This window comes from Phacochoerus africanus, chromosome 11 (genome assembly GCF_016906955.1).
Source record: "Phacochoerus africanus isolate WHEZ1 chromosome 11, ROS_Pafr_v1, whole genome shotgun sequence".
NCBI lineage: Eukaryota > Metazoa > Chordata > Mammalia > Artiodactyla > Suidae > Phacochoerus > Phacochoerus africanus.
The window spans coordinates 34,111,554-34,130,476 of NC_062554.1; the positions used below are offsets into that span (position 1 = coordinate 34,111,554).

Here is an 18,923-nt window from a genome sequence, read left to right on the forward strand (position 1 = left end):
CACATAGTAGGAGATCTTTGGTGACAGCTGACACCTTCTAAGGATCACTTATTCTATTTTCAGACACTCAAGATATTAAAACATTCTACTTGATTGCCAAACTACCTGCCTCTCAGCTCTGGGCTTCAGTGTCTCACTCCTCCAACCTACCTCTCCCCAAAGGACTTCAGATGCTAAGTCAGAGTACAAATGATCAGCATTCAGGGTGAACGGTAGTAGAAGTCTCGTGTCCATTTTATATTTTCTTGTCACAATTACCAAAAGGAATCAGCATGAAAACTATCACGTCTGAATATGAAGTAAGTCCAATATGACTTTACTGATCTTACCTATGCACTTTGCAGGACTTCAAGGCTCCATCAAGGAGACAGAACTCAAAGCCTCTGGCCAAGATAAAAATTATCAGATCCTTATCATTGCCCCACTAATTTCACTGTAATGCCCCTCCCACTTTTGAGCAATCTAGCCTACTCCTTCCTGCCCTCTACTAGGAAAGTTATGTGGCCCACTCCTCACCCTGCCCCTATGGAGACCTTATATGCCCCCCAACCAACCAGCAAGTGTACCCTAAGATCTCTCTTTCCCCAACCAATCAGTACCTCAGCAGGTGTATTCTGAGACCTCTCCTCTCCCTGGGTTATAAAAACAGTTAAGACATGGGCCTGGTGTCAGTTCTCCCTGATTATCAGGAAGTCATCCCATTGAGTTAACAGCATCTCTTGCCTCAATAAACTTGTCTTTTCTTCACCTTGCTTTGAATTTGAAAAATTCTTTTTTCAGACTTGCGTGCAGAGACCATGACACACCTCAGAGCTCTTATTGGATGGGGCAGGGTGACTGAAGGAGGAGGTGAGGAGAGTGAAATTGTGACTAAATTCACTGACAGTGATTTGTGAGGCCTTTATGTCCTTTGCCTCAGTTTCCTAATGAGCAAAATAAGAAGGTTTATATAATTTTACCTCTGAATATCTCTTGGGTGTTGTATAAATTACTGAATATATGGTGCTTGGAAAGAGAGGAACACTAAGAATGAATCACTATTCAAGCAATAAAATAGTATGGTGTAAACATCAAGGAGGCTTTGGAACAGATGGTAGGAAATCAGTTACATTTCATTTTATATTCAATATGCGTGAATCATATTCACTGCACAAAGCAAGAGTATACTTGAAACTTTGTTAATAACATAAGCGGTCTTTTTCGTTTTTTGAAAAACACAACATCAAATTCTTACTCTGGGTCTGAGGGCAAAAGAGCACCATTGTGGTTCTCATGGGTCTTAAGGCAGGTCTCTGATCGGCCTCTTTCCCTTCTTCCTCTCCCCCTTTTCACCTCTTCTCTATCTCTGTCCATAAATTTTGAGGAGCAATTAGATTTGAAGGGTCTGGAAAGAAACCATCCTGACTTCCCTTCCTATTTTTAAGGTCAGGATGCCACAAGGGCTCAATCACTACCAAGTCAAAACTCTTGCTCAGCAGTGGAGACTGGTGACCAGGGTCCCTTCCATAACGTCACCTTTAATCATCTTTTGATAGTAGCTTGTTGCTTGTTTCCATGATTTTATTTATTTTTTAGCACAGAAAATTAGTTCTCCCTTTCAAGGTTGAAGAGACAAGATCTCCTCGAGCTTATTCTCTTTGTAAATATTAACTGGCTCTTCCTGCATATATTCATCTCTGCTTTCTGGCATACATTACCCTCTAAGGTCCTAGGAAGTAATAGTCACTGCTGCTCTTCTTGAAGAAATAGCAACATAATAAAAGCTGTCAGCATAATAAACATGCAACAAAGGACAGCCAAATTTGAGGCAGCCTCTTTTTATTATTCAAAGTAAAATAAACCCGCTGAAAGGATTTAGCAGTTTAGTAGTAGTTCATTGGCAATGCAGAACTAGCCCCTGCAGAACTGAAAGGGGAAAAAAAAATCCTTCCCATCTTACACATGCTAATTAAGTGAATAAGATGCTGTGAACAGACAATTCAAAGAACAACAGGGATCTCTCTGATAAATATGCTAAGAAGGGAGAAGATCACTAGGAGCAGCTTTCATCTTCTGACCCAGTAACTATTGGAAGAAACAGACCTCTGAGGAGCCATGGGCTCTGGGAGGGTGCCATCTCTTCCTTCTTATAAATATCAGAGGCCTTAAAACTATGATTTCAGGTAAGGTCCTCACAGGGTCCTAGCCATCATCCTATTCCATTGCTGGATCAGTTCCTGGAGCCCAGCAAGTGAACACATTCCTTAAGCCCTGCAGGCCTGCACCAGAGCCACAGGACGACGTGGGATACTGGATGCGTCTACCTGCTCACAAAGGCTGTTCTAGGCCTGGCCAAAATAGGGGCCCCTAGATTCCCTCCTTCTCTGGGAGTCACATAGTCTGGCTCTGACAGTTGCGGGAGTGAATTTCTATGAGTCATGCCAGGTTACCAGGCTCTCTGCAGAGGCAGTCTGTGCTCCAACTTTTGTTCATTAGGACTGGCATGAGGCTTTTTGAACAAGAGGTTGAAACTGCACAGTTCAGAATGGGACTTGAAGTTCCTGCTTTTAATTGAAATCACATACCTGGTCTCGAGACTTACTGAAGTTCAATTTCTTTATGTCAATACAGAAGGAATTCAGCAACAGGCAAAATCCTAGGTAAGACATAGCTTTTTCGAAAGAGACAGAGTATGGGCCATCTCAGAAGGTGAGAGCCACCTGGGAGGTGCACAACCAAAGCCAGTACTCAGGCCATCTCAAAAGGCTTGAGAGTGGCCCTGAAACATGGGGCGGTGACTTTTTACGGGCTGAGGAATTTCATAGGTTAAGGAGTACGAGGATGATTCTAACTATTTTGGGGGAAAGGGGTGGGGATTTCTAGGAAGTGGGCCACTGCACACATTTTGGCCTCAAAACTGTCCCGGCACCCTGTGGGCTTGTCGCTTAGATGCTACTGGGTTACAATGAACACATAAAGAGGCTCAAGGTCCACTGGAAGTTGAATCTTCTGCCATCTTGGGCCTAATCAGTTCTAATCAGATTTTATTGTATCCTCAATGGTTGTGTCATTCTTCAAGGGTTGTCATCCTGCCCCCTTGGCTCCTGTCTCAAAGTTGCTCATTTTGGGTTGGTCCAAAGGGTCCAAAAGAGATGTTTTGTGTGATATTGCAAATCTACCTTCTTTTGTTTGTTTTTTGGCTATGCCCACATAGCACATGGAAGTTCCAATGCACAAGTTCCCAGGCCAGGGATTGAACTTGCACCACAGCAGCCACCCAAGCCACTGCAGTGACAAGCTGGATCCTTACCCCGCTATGCCACAAGATAACTCCTAAATCTACCTTTTTTTTTTTTCAACTGGGAATTTAACCCTAAAATGGATTTTTTTTTTCCTCACTTACCTACAGATATCATTTTCTGCTTCCTCTAATCCGAACTGATTGTCAAAGGCTAGCTGTATCCTTGTTTTCTCCTGGGAATGGAGCCGCCAGGTCAGAAGCAGGTTCCTGGGGTAGCTGTTTGGGAAGCGGGGACTCTGCACATGGCCGTGTCCTGTCACCTGGATGGTTTCATCTCTTCGGTACAAGTCTGTGAGGTGATTGCTCTCTGTTAGTAGTCACAACTTGTAGAAATTAGTATGTTGCTCCAATTACAGGAAAGCAAAAAAAGAAGAGTTTAAAACACATCACATTTCAAAGCACTTCATTTTGTTTAAAAGCACAAGGCCAAATGACAGCCGTGTGGTTAAACAAACAACACACATTTTTTTTCTAAGGTCCCCTACCTCCCCGAATCTTCATAAATCTACCTAATAAATCATATCTAATATTTTGCACTTCAGGAGCTCTCTGAACATCATTTTCGACAACAAAAATGAGCAATTATCTCAGAACTCAGGCTCATCTAGATTGGAATTACAATGAGCAAATCATTTCAAATATTTCATCCTTCCTCTTTTCCTTGTAATATAGTCTACCCTTAAGCAACATGAGTATGAACTGTGTGGATCCAGGGATTTTTTTCCAAGTACTGTAAATGTATTTTCTCTTCCTTATGATTTTCTTAACATTTTCTTTTTTCTAGCTTATTTTATTGGAAAATACAGTATACAATAAATATAGTGCACAAAGTATGTGCTAATTGTTGTTTATATTATCAGTAAAGCTTCTGGTCAACAGTAAACTATTGGTAGTTCAGTTTTGGGTAGTCAAACGTTATATGTGGATTGTCTGTGTGGGGTGCTGCCACACCTAAATCTCACATTGTTCACGGGTCAACTGTACAAGTAAACATTTTTGTTACTTTGCCAGTGTAAGAGTATATCTTCAATGATTAACAAAGGAGGTATTCAATAAATACTGCTGAATGAAGGATCAAGTGAGTGAAAAACAAATTAAAAGAATCTAATGGTGTTTAATGACCACTGGTTTTACATTTAAATGATATTTTTCCAATTATTTCTTCATCATTAAAATAATAATTTTTTTGGCCTTAAGTTTTTTGTGACTTAAAATAGTTCCATTTCTTATTCTATTTTTCTGTATGTTGCATAATAAAGAACTTGTCTGATCTCTGTCCTCGTTCCTAAGGGGGAACTTCCAAATCCTTAGAACTTCCCAAGTGTCTTTATAATTTATGGTAGGTTCCCAGGGGCCACGCCTGAGTTTATGCTAATGAGGTCATTTATCGTAGGTCCCTAAACAGTTTCAGGATAGGGACTGGCTTTAACTGAAAGACCAATCATGTGATTAGGGGGTTACGGCTTTGAGCTCTGATATCAGCCTGACTTCTCAACCACCCAGGAGGAGGAGGAGGAAGGGGAGGAAAGGGGCCTTAGAGATTGAGTGCAATTCAGTTGTCAGTGTTCCAATCAACCACATCTACAGATTGAAACTCCAAGGGAAACTCTGGTCACTGTGGCTTGGGTAAGCTTTCTGGTTGGTGATGCACACTAAGGTGCTGGGAGAGTGACATATCCTGAGCACATGGAAGCTTCAGGCTTGAGACCTTCCCAGATCCCGCCCTATGTGTCTCTTTATTTGGCTGGTCTTAATTTGTAAACTTTATACTTAAATTGTAATTGTAACTACAGTGCTTTCTTTTTTTGTTTTTATAGCCACACCTGCAGCATATGGAAGTTCCCAGGCGACGGGTTAAGTTAGAGCTGCAGGTGCCACCCTATGCCACAGCTATGACAACACCAGATCTGAGCCACATATGTGAACTTCACCACAGCCTGTGGCAACACCAGATCCTTAAACCCCTTAACCCACTGAGAGAGGCCAGGGAACAAACTCTTGGCCTCAGAGAGACAGCATCAGGTTCTTAACCCCCTGAACCACAGTGGGAACTCCTGCATTCTTGAGTTCTATAAGTTGTCCTAGCCAATTATCAACCTGAGGGACTTATGGGGAACCCTGAACTTATAGTCAGATGGTAAGGAGGTAACCTGAGTACCTCACAATTTTCGACTGGTGACTTGAGTGCAGTCTTTAGGAACTGGGCTCTGACCTAACATTTTACAGACAGGTAGTTTGTATCAGAATTATACTGCATAGTGGACCCATTATTTCCTATCTCCCATTGTCCAGAACTCTTTGCATTTTAGATTTTGGTTTTTTAGGCCCCTCTGTAGAAGCAGAACCTCAGCCACAGTCTATTTGTGTCCTCCTGCAGAGAGTTCACCCTAAAGCCTATAATTCAATAAGCCTGATCAGTGAGGCCAAAATTGCTGGTAGAAACCACTGAAAGGTTGGGCTGCAGAGGGTGGCTGTTAAAGCTTCCAAAATAAGAGGAGAGTGAACAAGGAATGTGCATGTGAACTGCAGAGGCTTCTCTCCCTTTTACAGATGCTCTGGTGTGTATGGGAATTTCAGCTTTGTTTTCGTTTTTCTTGGACTAATTCCGTGTCTAATGAGCTGCACTTGGCCAGTTAGACGTCGAGTAGGAGACAGTCCTAGGAAGAGCAAAGGTGGCTGGAGTTACTGATGTCCACACTGCCTTCCTTGGGACTCAGAGCTCAGGGCACTGGCTCTGCAGTCCTATCACTGTGCATGGTCCCAGAGCTGATGCTCTGAACCACTGTGCAAGAGAAGGCGGTTTTCCTTCTTGGTCTGAAATTTGCTAGAGGCAACTTTAGATTCTTTGCTACCTGTAATCCACTTTGACTCCTGAATCACACTGTTTATATATAATTTATAACTTCATGCCAAACTCAGGGTTGTTCTTAGCAAAAGAAAGGTAACGAATTATAGATACAGAGCACAATCTATCAGTTAAACCTGAGATAACTACTGAGTGTTAATACGAAGTCACATTCCTGAATGAAGGCATTTACTGTGGTGTTTCAGTAACAACTAACATTTATGGAGCAATAATTACGTGCCAGGCACTCCAAAAAGTTATCCAAATTCGCTACTTCATTTAATCCTCACAACCACCCTATGCAATTAGCAATATCCCCATTTCACAAAGGAAGCTCAGAGAGTTTAAGAAACTTACAACCTCACGGCACAAAGTTAGTGGCGGAATCAACATCCAACCCTAGGCAGTCTATTAGAGCATACACGCTTAACCAGAACACTGTACTTACTAGTTGTTAAACTACAAAAATATGAAATACAGCCTTATCATAGAGAGGGAATAATTTCTACTTATGTTTATTTGTAAGAATATATGTTTTTATTTTACTTTTTAATATAGAAAGAGGGTCACATCCTCATAACTCCATTTATGCATTTGACTTTTTTTTTTTTAAAAAAAAGCCAGTTAAAATGGAAAAAAAAAAAGCCAAAATATTTTGTCTGTTGTCCCTAACCCTTTAAGCAAACTCAGGTCACACAACTAAGTATCCCAGAAGCTCCTGATGTCCCTGTAGGCCCCATCACTTACTCTGGGATTCATCTAGAACAACTGTTGTTTTCAAAGTGTGGTCCCCAGACCCAGAAGCTTGTTAGAAATGCAAATCATCAGGGCCCATCCCTGGACCTATTGAAGCAGAAGTGCTAAGAGTAGAGCCCAGCACTCTTTGTTTTAATAAGACCTCCTGGTGATTGTGATACTCCCTAAAGTATGAGAACCACTGAATGTCTCATACTTTCTATTCTTGTCTTCCCTATTCTGCACTTACCTGGCTCCTTCACCTCCTTGCTTTGATTCCATCCATATCTTACATATGATTTTTCATTTTACCTCCCCTTGTTACTGATGACCTGTCTTGGACTCACTTTTCTGTCTTTGATCTTGAAATCTTCTCTAGGACATCATTTTTGTACACAGTGACCTTGAGTAAGTGCTACCTACTTTGGTGCCTTTGACACTGGGTCTCACCCCTTACCTAACTTTCCCCATTTCAAGGAATAGTCATTCCTCATCCCAATAGATGCATTGGGTAATCCATCATCACAAATTATTATGTTCAAGGAGAAACAAAGTTACAAATAAGGGTAGTACTTTTATTTCTTCTTCTCAGATTATGACATTACCTATGACAATTTAAGATGCAAAGGGTAAATGCTGAGATATTGAAGTAGGGATTAAAATAGTTCCTCAATGATTCTATAGGAATAAACAAGGATATCACTGAAGCTGTGTCACCTCACACAAATTCAGTGGAATAGTATAGACATATTCATTCGCCCCATTGTCTCCATAAGATATCCAGGAGCCAGCAGCATGACTGATAGTCATCGAACCTATGTTCTGCAGCTACAAGCCAAAAGCAAAGAATGGTCACTGAGTCAGGAAATTCCTGACTTGAAAAGGGATTTATAAAATTTCATTTGTAAAATGGCTGTTCCATGATCATACCATATTTCACAGGAACAATATTTGCCTAGAACATAGTTGAATGTTATATAAACCAAACAGTCCCAATTGTGCTGCTAAACAACCACAATAGGATCACTTAATTTTTGTAGGGTGCAAGACAGACTACAAGCATACAATTTTGTAAGTCTATCATAAATATAAGTTGACAAAAAGTAAATATCACTGCAGTAAATATTACTGCTTTCATTCTGCTTTTTCTTTTAAATGTAATGTTGTTTTGTTACTTTAACAGGTAATGAAACCAACACAATGAAGTTAAAAGTGATTTTGTGGTAAGTCAAGATAATGGAAGAGTGGTAAATGGAAGCGTGGAGTCTTCAATTCAGCTCCATCATGTTGTAGTCCTAGTGACTTTCCCCACTACGAAAAACAGCAGCATCAGACACACAATATCATCTTTCTGGCTCTGTTTCCTAAATAGTTGAGGGGGCTAGATAATGTGGCATTTAAGATTGCTTTCAACTCCAAATGACATGATACCTCAACAATTTTCTTTCAAGAAGACAGAATTGCTAGTGTTTTGACTGTGACTAACAGATATGAGTGAAGCAATAATGAGACAAAGAATCTGAACACCAAAATCTTCAATGGGATAAGCAGACACTTTTCCCATCTAGCAATGATTATATATACAGTTGTATGCTGTCATCTAAAATAAGAGTACAAATGGCTATTTCAACAAGTTGTTCAAACATATTATTTATGAAATTTTTTCCTAAACTGGAAGTGTCCCAGGCAGGTAACTGGCCACTTAGCCCATCAATTTGTGCTGAACACATTATGGAGGAATGCAAATAAATCCTTCATATAGACACAGTGCATTTTAGCTTTCGGTTTTTTAAAATTTATGTAGAGGCTTCTCTCTGAGGCTGGTTAGGTACATGGATTAAAGCTAAAGATACTAAAATACGCTTCATCATTTCTTTGAAAGTTTCATGGGAAAGTTAAAAAAAATCATAGGCAGCACATTATATGTCTTGAGGGAAAGCCTCACCGGTCTGAGCATATGGTATGGAGACTCTCAAAATAGATCTGTTAAACACATCTATGGGTGAATGGTTACTGTAAATAATGCATACGCAGAGTTCTTAAACACTGAAAAACATTTTGATGTAAGGTAACAAACAAAAGGTAGTCTTATCAGAAATAAAGTTGAGAAGTATCCAAATATTTTAATTCTAAGAAATTCAATTTTGATGTAGCCAGTGGGCCTGACAATTGTGGGAACACATGAACATAAAAGGACTATTTGGGGAAGAATTCCATTGAAATGATCCTGCTTGCCATCTGGTTCCGACATTAATTATGAACTAACGACTTCGTTTTCTGCACTATTTCCATCAAAACCTGTACTACCAGGTTCACACCACTCTTTAAAAAGCTGTGATCAAGAAGGAAGAGAAGGACGCTGGATAAAAAGCAGGGGAGTTTGTCACTCTAGTTGGGGAATATTCTCAGATATATCAAGTGATATAGGAAATGAGGGGACTGACTTAATCTCCCCAGTTCCCTGTCCGATCTAATTTAGAATAACAAACTCAGCGGGATTAATCAAGAGTTAGGTCTTTGCCTTGCCTAATGCATTATTATTATTATTATTATTATTATTATTATTATTATTATTATTCTACCTCTTTGAATTCTTCCGTAGTGAATAACCACAAAGTATACAAAGTGTCCTAGAATACAAAATAGTACTTTCTTAGGTGAAACACAACGCAGTGTGTTGTCAAAGCGAGAAAAAGAAACAGCAGAGAGGGAGACTATAAAATCGAGTACGACAGGGAGTCCCTAATTTTTAAATGAATAGGTCAATTTGTAGAACAGACCCTAAAATTTACAATTGGGATTCAACTGAATTTAATTAGATAATTTTCCATAAATTATCTCCTAACAAAAAGCTGGAGTCTCACCGTGTGACCTGCTAAAGGTGAAAATTAGACTTCGTTAACAATGTTAGTTTAAAAATCAGCATGAAAACATTCTCAGCGTGTTTCCCCCCAGTGTTTTCTAAGGCACTGAAGCTTGCACTCAATGAACTAAACTCCTCCTGGGACTGCTAGTGGGACAATCTTCATTAAGGCATTTTGGGTTAACACCTGGCACGTGGTCCTGGCAAGAACAAGTCTTCCAAGACTCTTCTAAAAACAACAGTCCCCTGTCTCACTCTGCTTTTAAGCAACTCAAGAGCAAAGCTGATTAAATGTCATTTATTTAGAATTCTCTAGCAGAGACTTTTCTAAGAACTCAGTAGCAATACCCTTCTGTTTATAAAGATTTGAGGAGGAGGGAGTTTGCTGTTTGCCATTTTTTTTTTTAATTACAATTCCTTTTGGCACAAACCAAAGTGTTAATGATTTATAAGTAATCTTCCTCAGCGTAACAAGTTAGAGGTAATATCTTTGGAGAGTAATCAATTGATAATTCCCTAAGGTCATTATTCTTCAGAAATATGAGGGCATCAAAAAAGAAAAAAAAAAAAGAAAGAAAGAGTGTCATAAAGTCCTTTTGAACGTTTCCCAGTAACAGTCACCAGGAGTGTAGCACTATCAAAGCATTACATCAATACTTATTATTCCTCACCTCACTAGATCTTTTAAGGAACAAGGGTTTGTCTTGTAATTATACAAAAGGAAGCAGTTACACCCATTCCTTCAAAATCACTATTTGAGGAGTTCCGGTCATGGCGCAGTGGAAACAAATCCGACTAGGAACCATGAGGTTTCGGGTTCAATCCCTGGCCTCGCTCAGTGGGTTAAGATCTGGCGTTGCCATGAGCTGTGGTGCAGGTTGCAGACGTGGCTGGGATCTGGCGCATTGCTGTGGCTGTGGCATAGGCTGGCAGCTGTTAGACCCTTAGCCTGGGAACCTCCATATGCCGTGGGTGTGGCCCTAAAAAGACCAAGAAAACCAAAAAACCGAAATCACTATTTTATAGGTAGATTATAGAAGTGATTGTAAAATTATATTAAAATGGAAATCATTTTGGTCTAAGTTTTTAGAAAATTAAAATCAGTGAAAATAAAAACTACTTTAAAGCAATTTCCTGGTGGCCTAGTGGTGGTTAAGGATTCATCATTGTCACTGCTGTGGCTTTGGTTTGATCCCTGTCTTGGGAACTTCCATATGCCCCAGGTGCAGCCAAAAAAAATAAATAAATAAAAGACTGTTCCATGAGTTCCCTTTGTGGTTCAGTTGGTTAAAGACCCAACGTTGTTGATGTTGTCTGCATGAGGATGCAGGTTCTATCCCTGGCCTTGTTCAGTGGGTTAAGGATCTGGTGTTGCCGCAAGTGGCAGCATAGGTGGCAGATGTGGCACAGATCCTGTGATGACATGACTGTGGTGTAGGTGAGCAGCTGTAGCTCCAATCTGACTCCTAGCCTGGGAACTTTCATATGCTGCAGGTTCAGCCATAAAAATTAAAAAACAAACAAACAAACAATAAAGATTGCTGTAAAATAACCATGCTGTATTTTATCACATTAGGATAACTCAAATTAATTAATTCTCTGATAACACTCTTTCTTCTATTACAGTCTCCTTGTGTTGTAGTATTGTTGTTTTCATGTAAAGGATGTGAAGAAAATGAAACATTAAGAACTGTGGCAGATGGAGAAGGCCAATGTTGAAGGACATGACAGAAAATACCGCAGAATAGGCTGCTGAAGAGCAAGATCTTTTCAGTAATAAAACAAGTCAGAAAACAAGGCAACAGAAATACCTGCTTTTCCCACTGCCAACGTAGCTCAGATATTTAGAAAGGTAACAGGCAAAATGGAAAAATCAGACCCAGAAAGAAGTATATTTAGCATTTTTTCTAGAAAACACTTATTATAGGAAAACCAACATTCTTGCAAAATGATAGGTTCCCAGGAGGAAGGGGACAGACCCCTCCCCACCATGTGGCTGTTCACCTTGGAGACCTGCTGCGGACATGGGTATGGCCAGTGCAAGAGCTACACCCCTTCCCAGAATGTGGAGGCTCCAGTTGGGCAGCAAGAAACAATGGCCTGTGGAAAACTGCCTGGATAGATTAACCACCTAGAAGCATTAACTGCCCCTCTGTCATGGAACTGGACTCCCCACCCCTCCCTTGACCTTCCCCTCCTCCTTCTTCATTGTTCTCGCCATAAGCTCCCACCACAAACTCCAGCCACAGACTCCCCCCACAGATCCTTTATAAGCCTAGCACCTCCTCACAGACAGAGCTGGTGCCATCATGAGCTCGGCCCATCCACCTCTGATGCTTTAAGAAATCTCTTTTGCTTTACCAACGTGGCCTTTTGCATTCCTCCCTCAGCAAACCTAACACAAATATTGTTAAGGAGGAGTACTTAAAGTATGAACTTTTGAGTATTCACAAAGAATGAGAATTTTCTGAAATTATTTTACAGAATTAGTTTCTGGAGGAAGTAATCAGTCCAACAAAGCTGACCTGAGATTGAAAAGTGTGCAACAGAGAAGCTGATCTTGAAATATCCTAAATGCAACCAAGCTAGTGCAGACATGGGGCAGGGTCCTGGTTCCTCCTTAAGAAATATACATAACAATGTCTTGGAGCTTTTCTGCAGAACTAAAACACCCAACTAATAGAAGAACTACTTGATGAAGCATCCTTCATTCTGGGAAGGAGGCCCAACAGAACCAATCCTGGGGCCACTAAATATCAGCTTTGAAAGACAATGCAAGCTTGCCTCTATGCTGATCCTTATCTGTGGCCCTATTGTCCACTCCCCAAACTATAAAACCACACCCTAATCCTTTCCAAACGGGGCACAGTTAAGGCATTAGCCTGCTGTGGCCCCCTTTGCCTGGCAAAGCAATAAAGCTCTCTTTTTCTCCTTTACACAAAACTCTGTCTCTGTGTTTCTATTTAGCAACGGTGGACAGAGGCTGGGTTTCAGCAACGTAATGATTAAAAACTTGATTTGTGTGGCAATGACAATTTTTTTTTTTTTTAGGACTGCACCCACAGCATATGGAGGTTCCCAGGCTAGGGGTCCAATCAGAGCTGCAGCCTCGGTGCCACACCACTGCCACAGCAACATGTGCTCCGAGCTGCGTCTGCAACCTACACCACAGCTCAGGGCAACGCCGGATTCTTAACCCATTGAGCAAGGCCAGGGATAGAACCAGCAACCTCATGGTTCCCAATTGGATTCATTTCCACTGCGCCACTCCAAGGGAACTCCAAGACGAAATATTTTTAAAATCACATCTGACTAAAGAAAGAGCTTATCAATTCCTAAGGGAAACTAACTGGGAGTTAACAAAGAATCATATGATTTAGGAGTTCCTGCTATGGTACAGTGGGATCAGCAGTGTCTTGAGAACACTGGGATGTAGGTTTGATCCCTGGCCTGGCACAGTGTGTTAAGGATACAGTGTAGGTTGTAGTTGTGGCTCAGATCTGATCCTTGGCCTGGGAACTCCATATGCCTTGGGTCAGCCAAAAAACAACAAAAAAAAGAATCACATGGTTTATTATTTGTGGTAGTATATACCTAAACACATTTATACTTATTATTAAAATATAAATTAAATAATATTTAACATATACATTAGTTATATCTCATATAATATATATGTAAACAAAAATTAGGTATATCTATAATTATAGTTAGATGTTGAATAAATTATATGGCTTTAGTGCTTTGTATGGATTCAGTCATTTTTCTTTTCTTTTTTTTTTTTAAGGGCTGCACCCATGTTATATGGAGGTTCCCAGGCTAGGGGTCGAATTGGAGCTGTAGCCACCGGCCTATACCACAGCCTCAGCAATGCCAGATTTGAGCTGTATCTGTGACCCACACCACAGCTCATGGCAACGCCGGATCCTTAACCCACTGAGTAAGGCCAGGGATCAAACCTGTGTCCTCCTAAATGCTAGTTAGATTCGTTTCCGCTGAGCCATGATGGGAACTACCCAGTCATTTTTCAATAACAAATTTCACTGAATTCCAGAACACTTTTTTCACATATTAACATTTCAAAATGGAGAAATCCTTTATGTATACCATGAAGGTGACTGTCCAGTTGTTAGAAAGTAGAGCATTTTGGGAGCAGTTGTCAAAGCTTTTGTGTGTGCAAATCTAATAATGCTTAGAAGATAACAGTTCATCTGATTTCAACCTCAGTTATTTTCATTGGTAGCACTATATATATATATATGAGTTATAGCTTATATTTGGATATCTAATTGTCTTTAAAAAAATCTTTTATTTACTTATTTTCTTTATACCGCCACACTAGCAGCATATGGAAGTTCCTGGGCCAGGGGCTGAATCGGAGCTGCAGCTGTGGCCCATGCCACAACTACAGAAACACTGGATATGATCTGCATCTGCAACCTAGGCAGCAGGTTGTGGCAATGCTGAATCTTTAACTCACTGAGCAGATTAATCCCTTAACCCAAGGATTGACCCCACATCCTCAGACACAGTATCAGGTCCTTAACCTGCTGAACCACATTGAGAACTCCTCTAACAACTGTCATTTCAAATACCTTTGTAAAAGTTGCACTATGATGCAGCACGAAAATTTAAAAAAAAAAGGGGCATATGAGTACAAAAAGATGATAAATGTTAATATAATAAAAAATAGGAAAGTAGTATCTCATACTTATTCTCTTGAAAAAAAAAAAAAAATCAAGTGCTTTACAAAACCAAAGCTGAGAAGATGTATGTAAGTAAATGAAGCTAAATTTTGATTTGTCAATGAGATTCAAGCAAACACATTCTCTTCTCACTTCAGACAATAAAAACAAAAGCAGTAGAAAGACTCTAAGTCTCGAAATAGATCAAAGAATTGTCAAAGCTGTGAGATATTAATGCAAACAATTCACGCACTGTGATGTGATAAACATCTACATGTCAAAAGCCAGGGGCTTTCAAGATAATTGTTTAAATTTAGTGATATGTAACACATCAAAAATGGTATAATAATTAAACAGAAAATGCAGGTGAATGCTCAATATTTTTCAATATTCTTTAAAATTCTTTTAGGCCCTGAAAGTGCTAAGCTAAGGAAATCAAGATCTCTCTGTCTCTGTCTCTCTTGCTCCCACACAAAGAGGTTACAGAAAAGGTCATGTTAACCTTGAAACTATGTATCAACACTGAAGAACAGAAGCGATTTTGAAAATTTTTGAGAGAATTACAAAAGCCTTGTGCTTGGATTTTTACTGAGATAATAAAATAAGAAAAACGTTATCCTCTAATGGATACACATATGCTATTACCATTTTTTTTGAAAGAAAAGAGGTTTGTGTGCTTTCAATGTGAATCTCTTTTCCCCACGAAAGCTATGAATGACTACATCCCTGTTGGGTTTTACAGCGGACAGCATTTTAGAAAGAGATGAGACTTGTTTCCTGTCAAATCTCATGCTCTCTAGTCTCTTCAAGTTTTTACCCGCTCTGGTGCGCCTCCTCCTTGGACCCTTCGCTTGAACTACACTTGGTCCTAAGTAGCATTCATCAGGGACGGTTAAATTATGCCCCTGTGAATCTCAGTGGTTTCAGCAATGACATTTTATTTCTTGCTCACATTGCATGTCCACTTTGGGTCGATGGGCCTCTTCTTGGTGTTCTCTCACTCTGGGACCTGAGCTAATGAGGCATCATCAGTGCAAAATTAACAGCCACTACGGGGGCGGGGGGGGGGGGGGGGACAGGAGATGAAGAATTGCCCATTGTTTTTTTAAATACTTCTGTTTACATTTCACTGGTCAAAGCAAGTCATGCAGCAGCCAGCCTGCTCTTAATTTCCAATAGGATGGGTAATCAGAAGAAAAGGAGAACTGGAAACTGATGGACACAACTAGTGACCACCGTACCGGTTTACTAGCTTTCAACATACTGAAGTGTAGGCTTGACTTGTCTTTTGTTTCCAGATGGGTACCATATTTAGCATATCCATATGCTAAATAACATCTTGTTACTTTACTATAAATCCTTGCAATGATGGTGGGAGACATAGGCAGGAGGGAAAAATAAGGGCAGAGGAGTCATCGATGAAGATTTTATGAAGGGGAAGAAAAAAATTGTGCTGAAGTGCCAGAAAACATTTTTCTTTTTTCCTTTTGTCTTTTTAGGGCCGCACACGAGGCACATGGAGGTTCCCAGGCTGGGAGTCTAATTGGAGCCGTAGCTGCCGGCCTACGCCAGGGCCACAGCAAGGTGCCAGATCAAGCCATATCTTCGACCACAGCTTATGGCAAAGCCGGATCCTTAACCCGCTGAGCAAGTCGAGGGATCGAACCCGAAACCTCAAGTTCCTAGTCGGATTTGTTTCCGCTGCACCACTATGGCAACTCCCAGAAAATGTATATGAGTGAGATCTTGATCTTTTTAGAACTTTTTAGTCCTGTTAGAGACAGCAAATAGTTTACCCAGTAGGTTACCTTGAAAGTAATGGCTTCTTGCAGAACTACCTTAGCAAGGATTCTGAGCTTGTTTCTACATTAAATGGGGGAAAATGGAAATGATTAATAATGTCTAGTGCAGGCTCGGAAACAGAGACAGAATGACAACCTTTGCTTATATCATTGCCTTTAACACTGCGTCATACTCTATGTCTTCTTGTTACTCTACATTTAGCTTTTCCCTTGATTGCTCATTAAGATTATACATTTCTGGATAACAGTATTATTCACAGTATGTACCTAATAAATACTTCTTGAATATATGCTTGGAAGTAACATAGAAAAATTACATGGTTTACCTGTCCAGGAGCAAAGAACTAGCTGGACAAACTAAAGTTATATAACACATCATTTACATAGTCTTCAGAATATTTATGAATATTAGGTTGAAATAAATTTTTATTTTTTGCTTTTCAGGGCTGCACTCGCAGCATATGGAGGTTCCCAGGATAGGGGTCAAAACGGAGCTGCAGCTGCCAGCCTACACCACAGCCACAGTAACGCTGGATCCTTAACCCACTGAGTGAGGCCAGGGATCAAACCTGCATCCTCTGGGATGCTAGTCAGATTTGTTTCGGATGAGCCAGAATGGGAACTCCTGATTTTTTTTCTTTAGGGCCACACCTGTGGTGTATGGAAGTTCCCAGGCTAGGGGTCGAATTGGGAGCTGTAGCTGCCAGCCTATGCCATAGGAACGCCAGATCTGAGCTGCATCTGCAACACAGCTCATGGCAACCTCAGATCCTTAACCCACTGAGCAGGGCCGGAGATCGAACATGTGCCCTCGTGGACACAAGTAGGGTTCGTTACTGCTGAGCCACAGCAGGAACTCCTAAAATAACATTTTCACAAAAGCTAATATTCACTAAATAATATGTCCTAGGCATTACAATAAATGCTTAATGTTTTTTAGTCTATTTTTTAGTCTATTTAAAAGTCAAGGAAACTATATCCACTAGTCCTCATTATTACCACTTACTCCAAAACAGAAAGTCACTTGTTTATATGTAGCAGAGATAAATTTTATTTAATTCTTTATTTAATGACATTTTAACATCTTAACTGCATCACCTACTCTAAGTAGTAGACAATCAGATTTCTGTAACCAGTGAAGCAGATCAAGAGGGTAGAACTGAACAAATGAAGTTAATATTCATTTAATTTTCTCCTCATTTTAATACTTTACACATCCAGTTGTTCTGGTGCTGGTTACCACCACGAGCAAGCTTCTCTACGGTCCTAGCACCATGCACAGTCCCTAACATTTAGCAGATGTTAACTTAGGTGTTTGTTGGAAGAGTAAATCAATGAATAAAGAAACCATGAGATGGAGTTCCTGTCGTGGCTCAGCAGAACTGAATCTGACTAGCATCCATGAGGACACAGGTTCAATCCCTGGCCTCGCTCAGTGGGTTAAGGATCCAGCGTTGCTGTGAACTGTGGTGTAGGTTGTAGACATAGCTCGGATCTGGCATTGCTGTGGCTGTGGCATAGGCCATCGACTGCAGCTGCAATTTGCCCTGTAGCCTGGGAACTTCCATATGCCATGGATGTGGCCCTAAAGACAAAAAAAAAAAAAGAAAAAAAGAAAAAGGAAACTATGAGTTGATAGATAATACTTCAGAAGAGACTGTTTCCCATCTCAAGTTAAAATTACCCTTTCTCTCTAGAACTATAACTTTAAAACAAAAATTTAACAGCAAGGGTAGGGGGATGAATGAAATATGTAGGAGAGATCAAGAGATACAAACTTATTGTTACAAAATAAATAAGTCATAGAGATGAAATATACAGCATGGAATATAGTTAATAATATTGTAACAACTTTGGTGACAGACAATAACTAGACAGTACAAAATGATCATGGTGGTCATTCTGTAATATATAAGAATATCAAATCACTATGCCATGCACCTGGAACTAGCATAACATTTTAGGTCAATTATACTTCAATTAAAAAAATTAATAGTAAATAACACTATTTTTGATAGGGAAAATGTGTTAACTAAGACATGATCATATGTTTTGAAAATATAAACTGTACATAATAAGAGTCAGAATATCAAATTAGGAAGCTATAAATATATATATATTTTTTTGTCTTTTGTCTTTTTTGTTGTTGTTGTTGTTGTTGTTTTTGTTGCTATTTCTTGGGCCACTCCCGCGGCATATGGAGGTTCCCCAGGCTAGGGGTCCAATCGGAGCTGTAGCCACCGGCCTACGCCAGAGCCACAGCAACGTGGGATCCGAGCCGCGACTGCAACCTACACCACAGCTCACGGCAACGCCGGATGGTTAACCCACTGAGCAAGGGCAGGGACCGAATCCGCAACCTCATGGTTCCTAGTCGGATTCGATAACCACTGCGCCACGACGGGAACTCCTTTTTTTTTTTTTTTGTCTTTTGTCTTTTTTGTTGTTGTTGTTGTTGTTTTTGTAGGAAGCTATAAATATTTTAATATATATTATCCTTTAGAGATTACTACAGATGCTTGCAAAATGTGTGAAGGTGGTTAAAAGGTACAAACTTCCATTATAAAATAAATAAGTCTGGGATGTAATGTATAGTATTGTGATTATAATTAATAATACTTGTATATTTGAAAGTTAAAAGAGTTAAAAGTTCTCATCACAAGAAAAAAAATTTGGAACTATATGTGGTGATGGATGTTAATGAAAATTATTG

General features: G+C 40.0%; 1 protein-coding gene across 2 annotated transcripts in view; it reads right to left on the reverse strand.

Annotated features, from left to right (window-relative positions):
- PDGFD (platelet derived growth factor D) overlaps positions 1-18,923 on the reverse strand; it is a 235,228-nt gene that overhangs the window by 75,150 nt on the left and 141,155 nt on the right. The window contains exon 2 of one of the 2 annotated variants that reach the window (XM_047752044.1): positions 3,383-3,569. In XM_047752044.1, the coding sequence (XP_047608000.1) occupies positions 3,383-3,569 (187 nt within the window). Of the gene's footprint in view, positions 1-3,382; positions 3,588-18,923 lie in introns of both variants that reach the window. The other variant, XM_047752043.1, reaches the window with a different exon arrangement.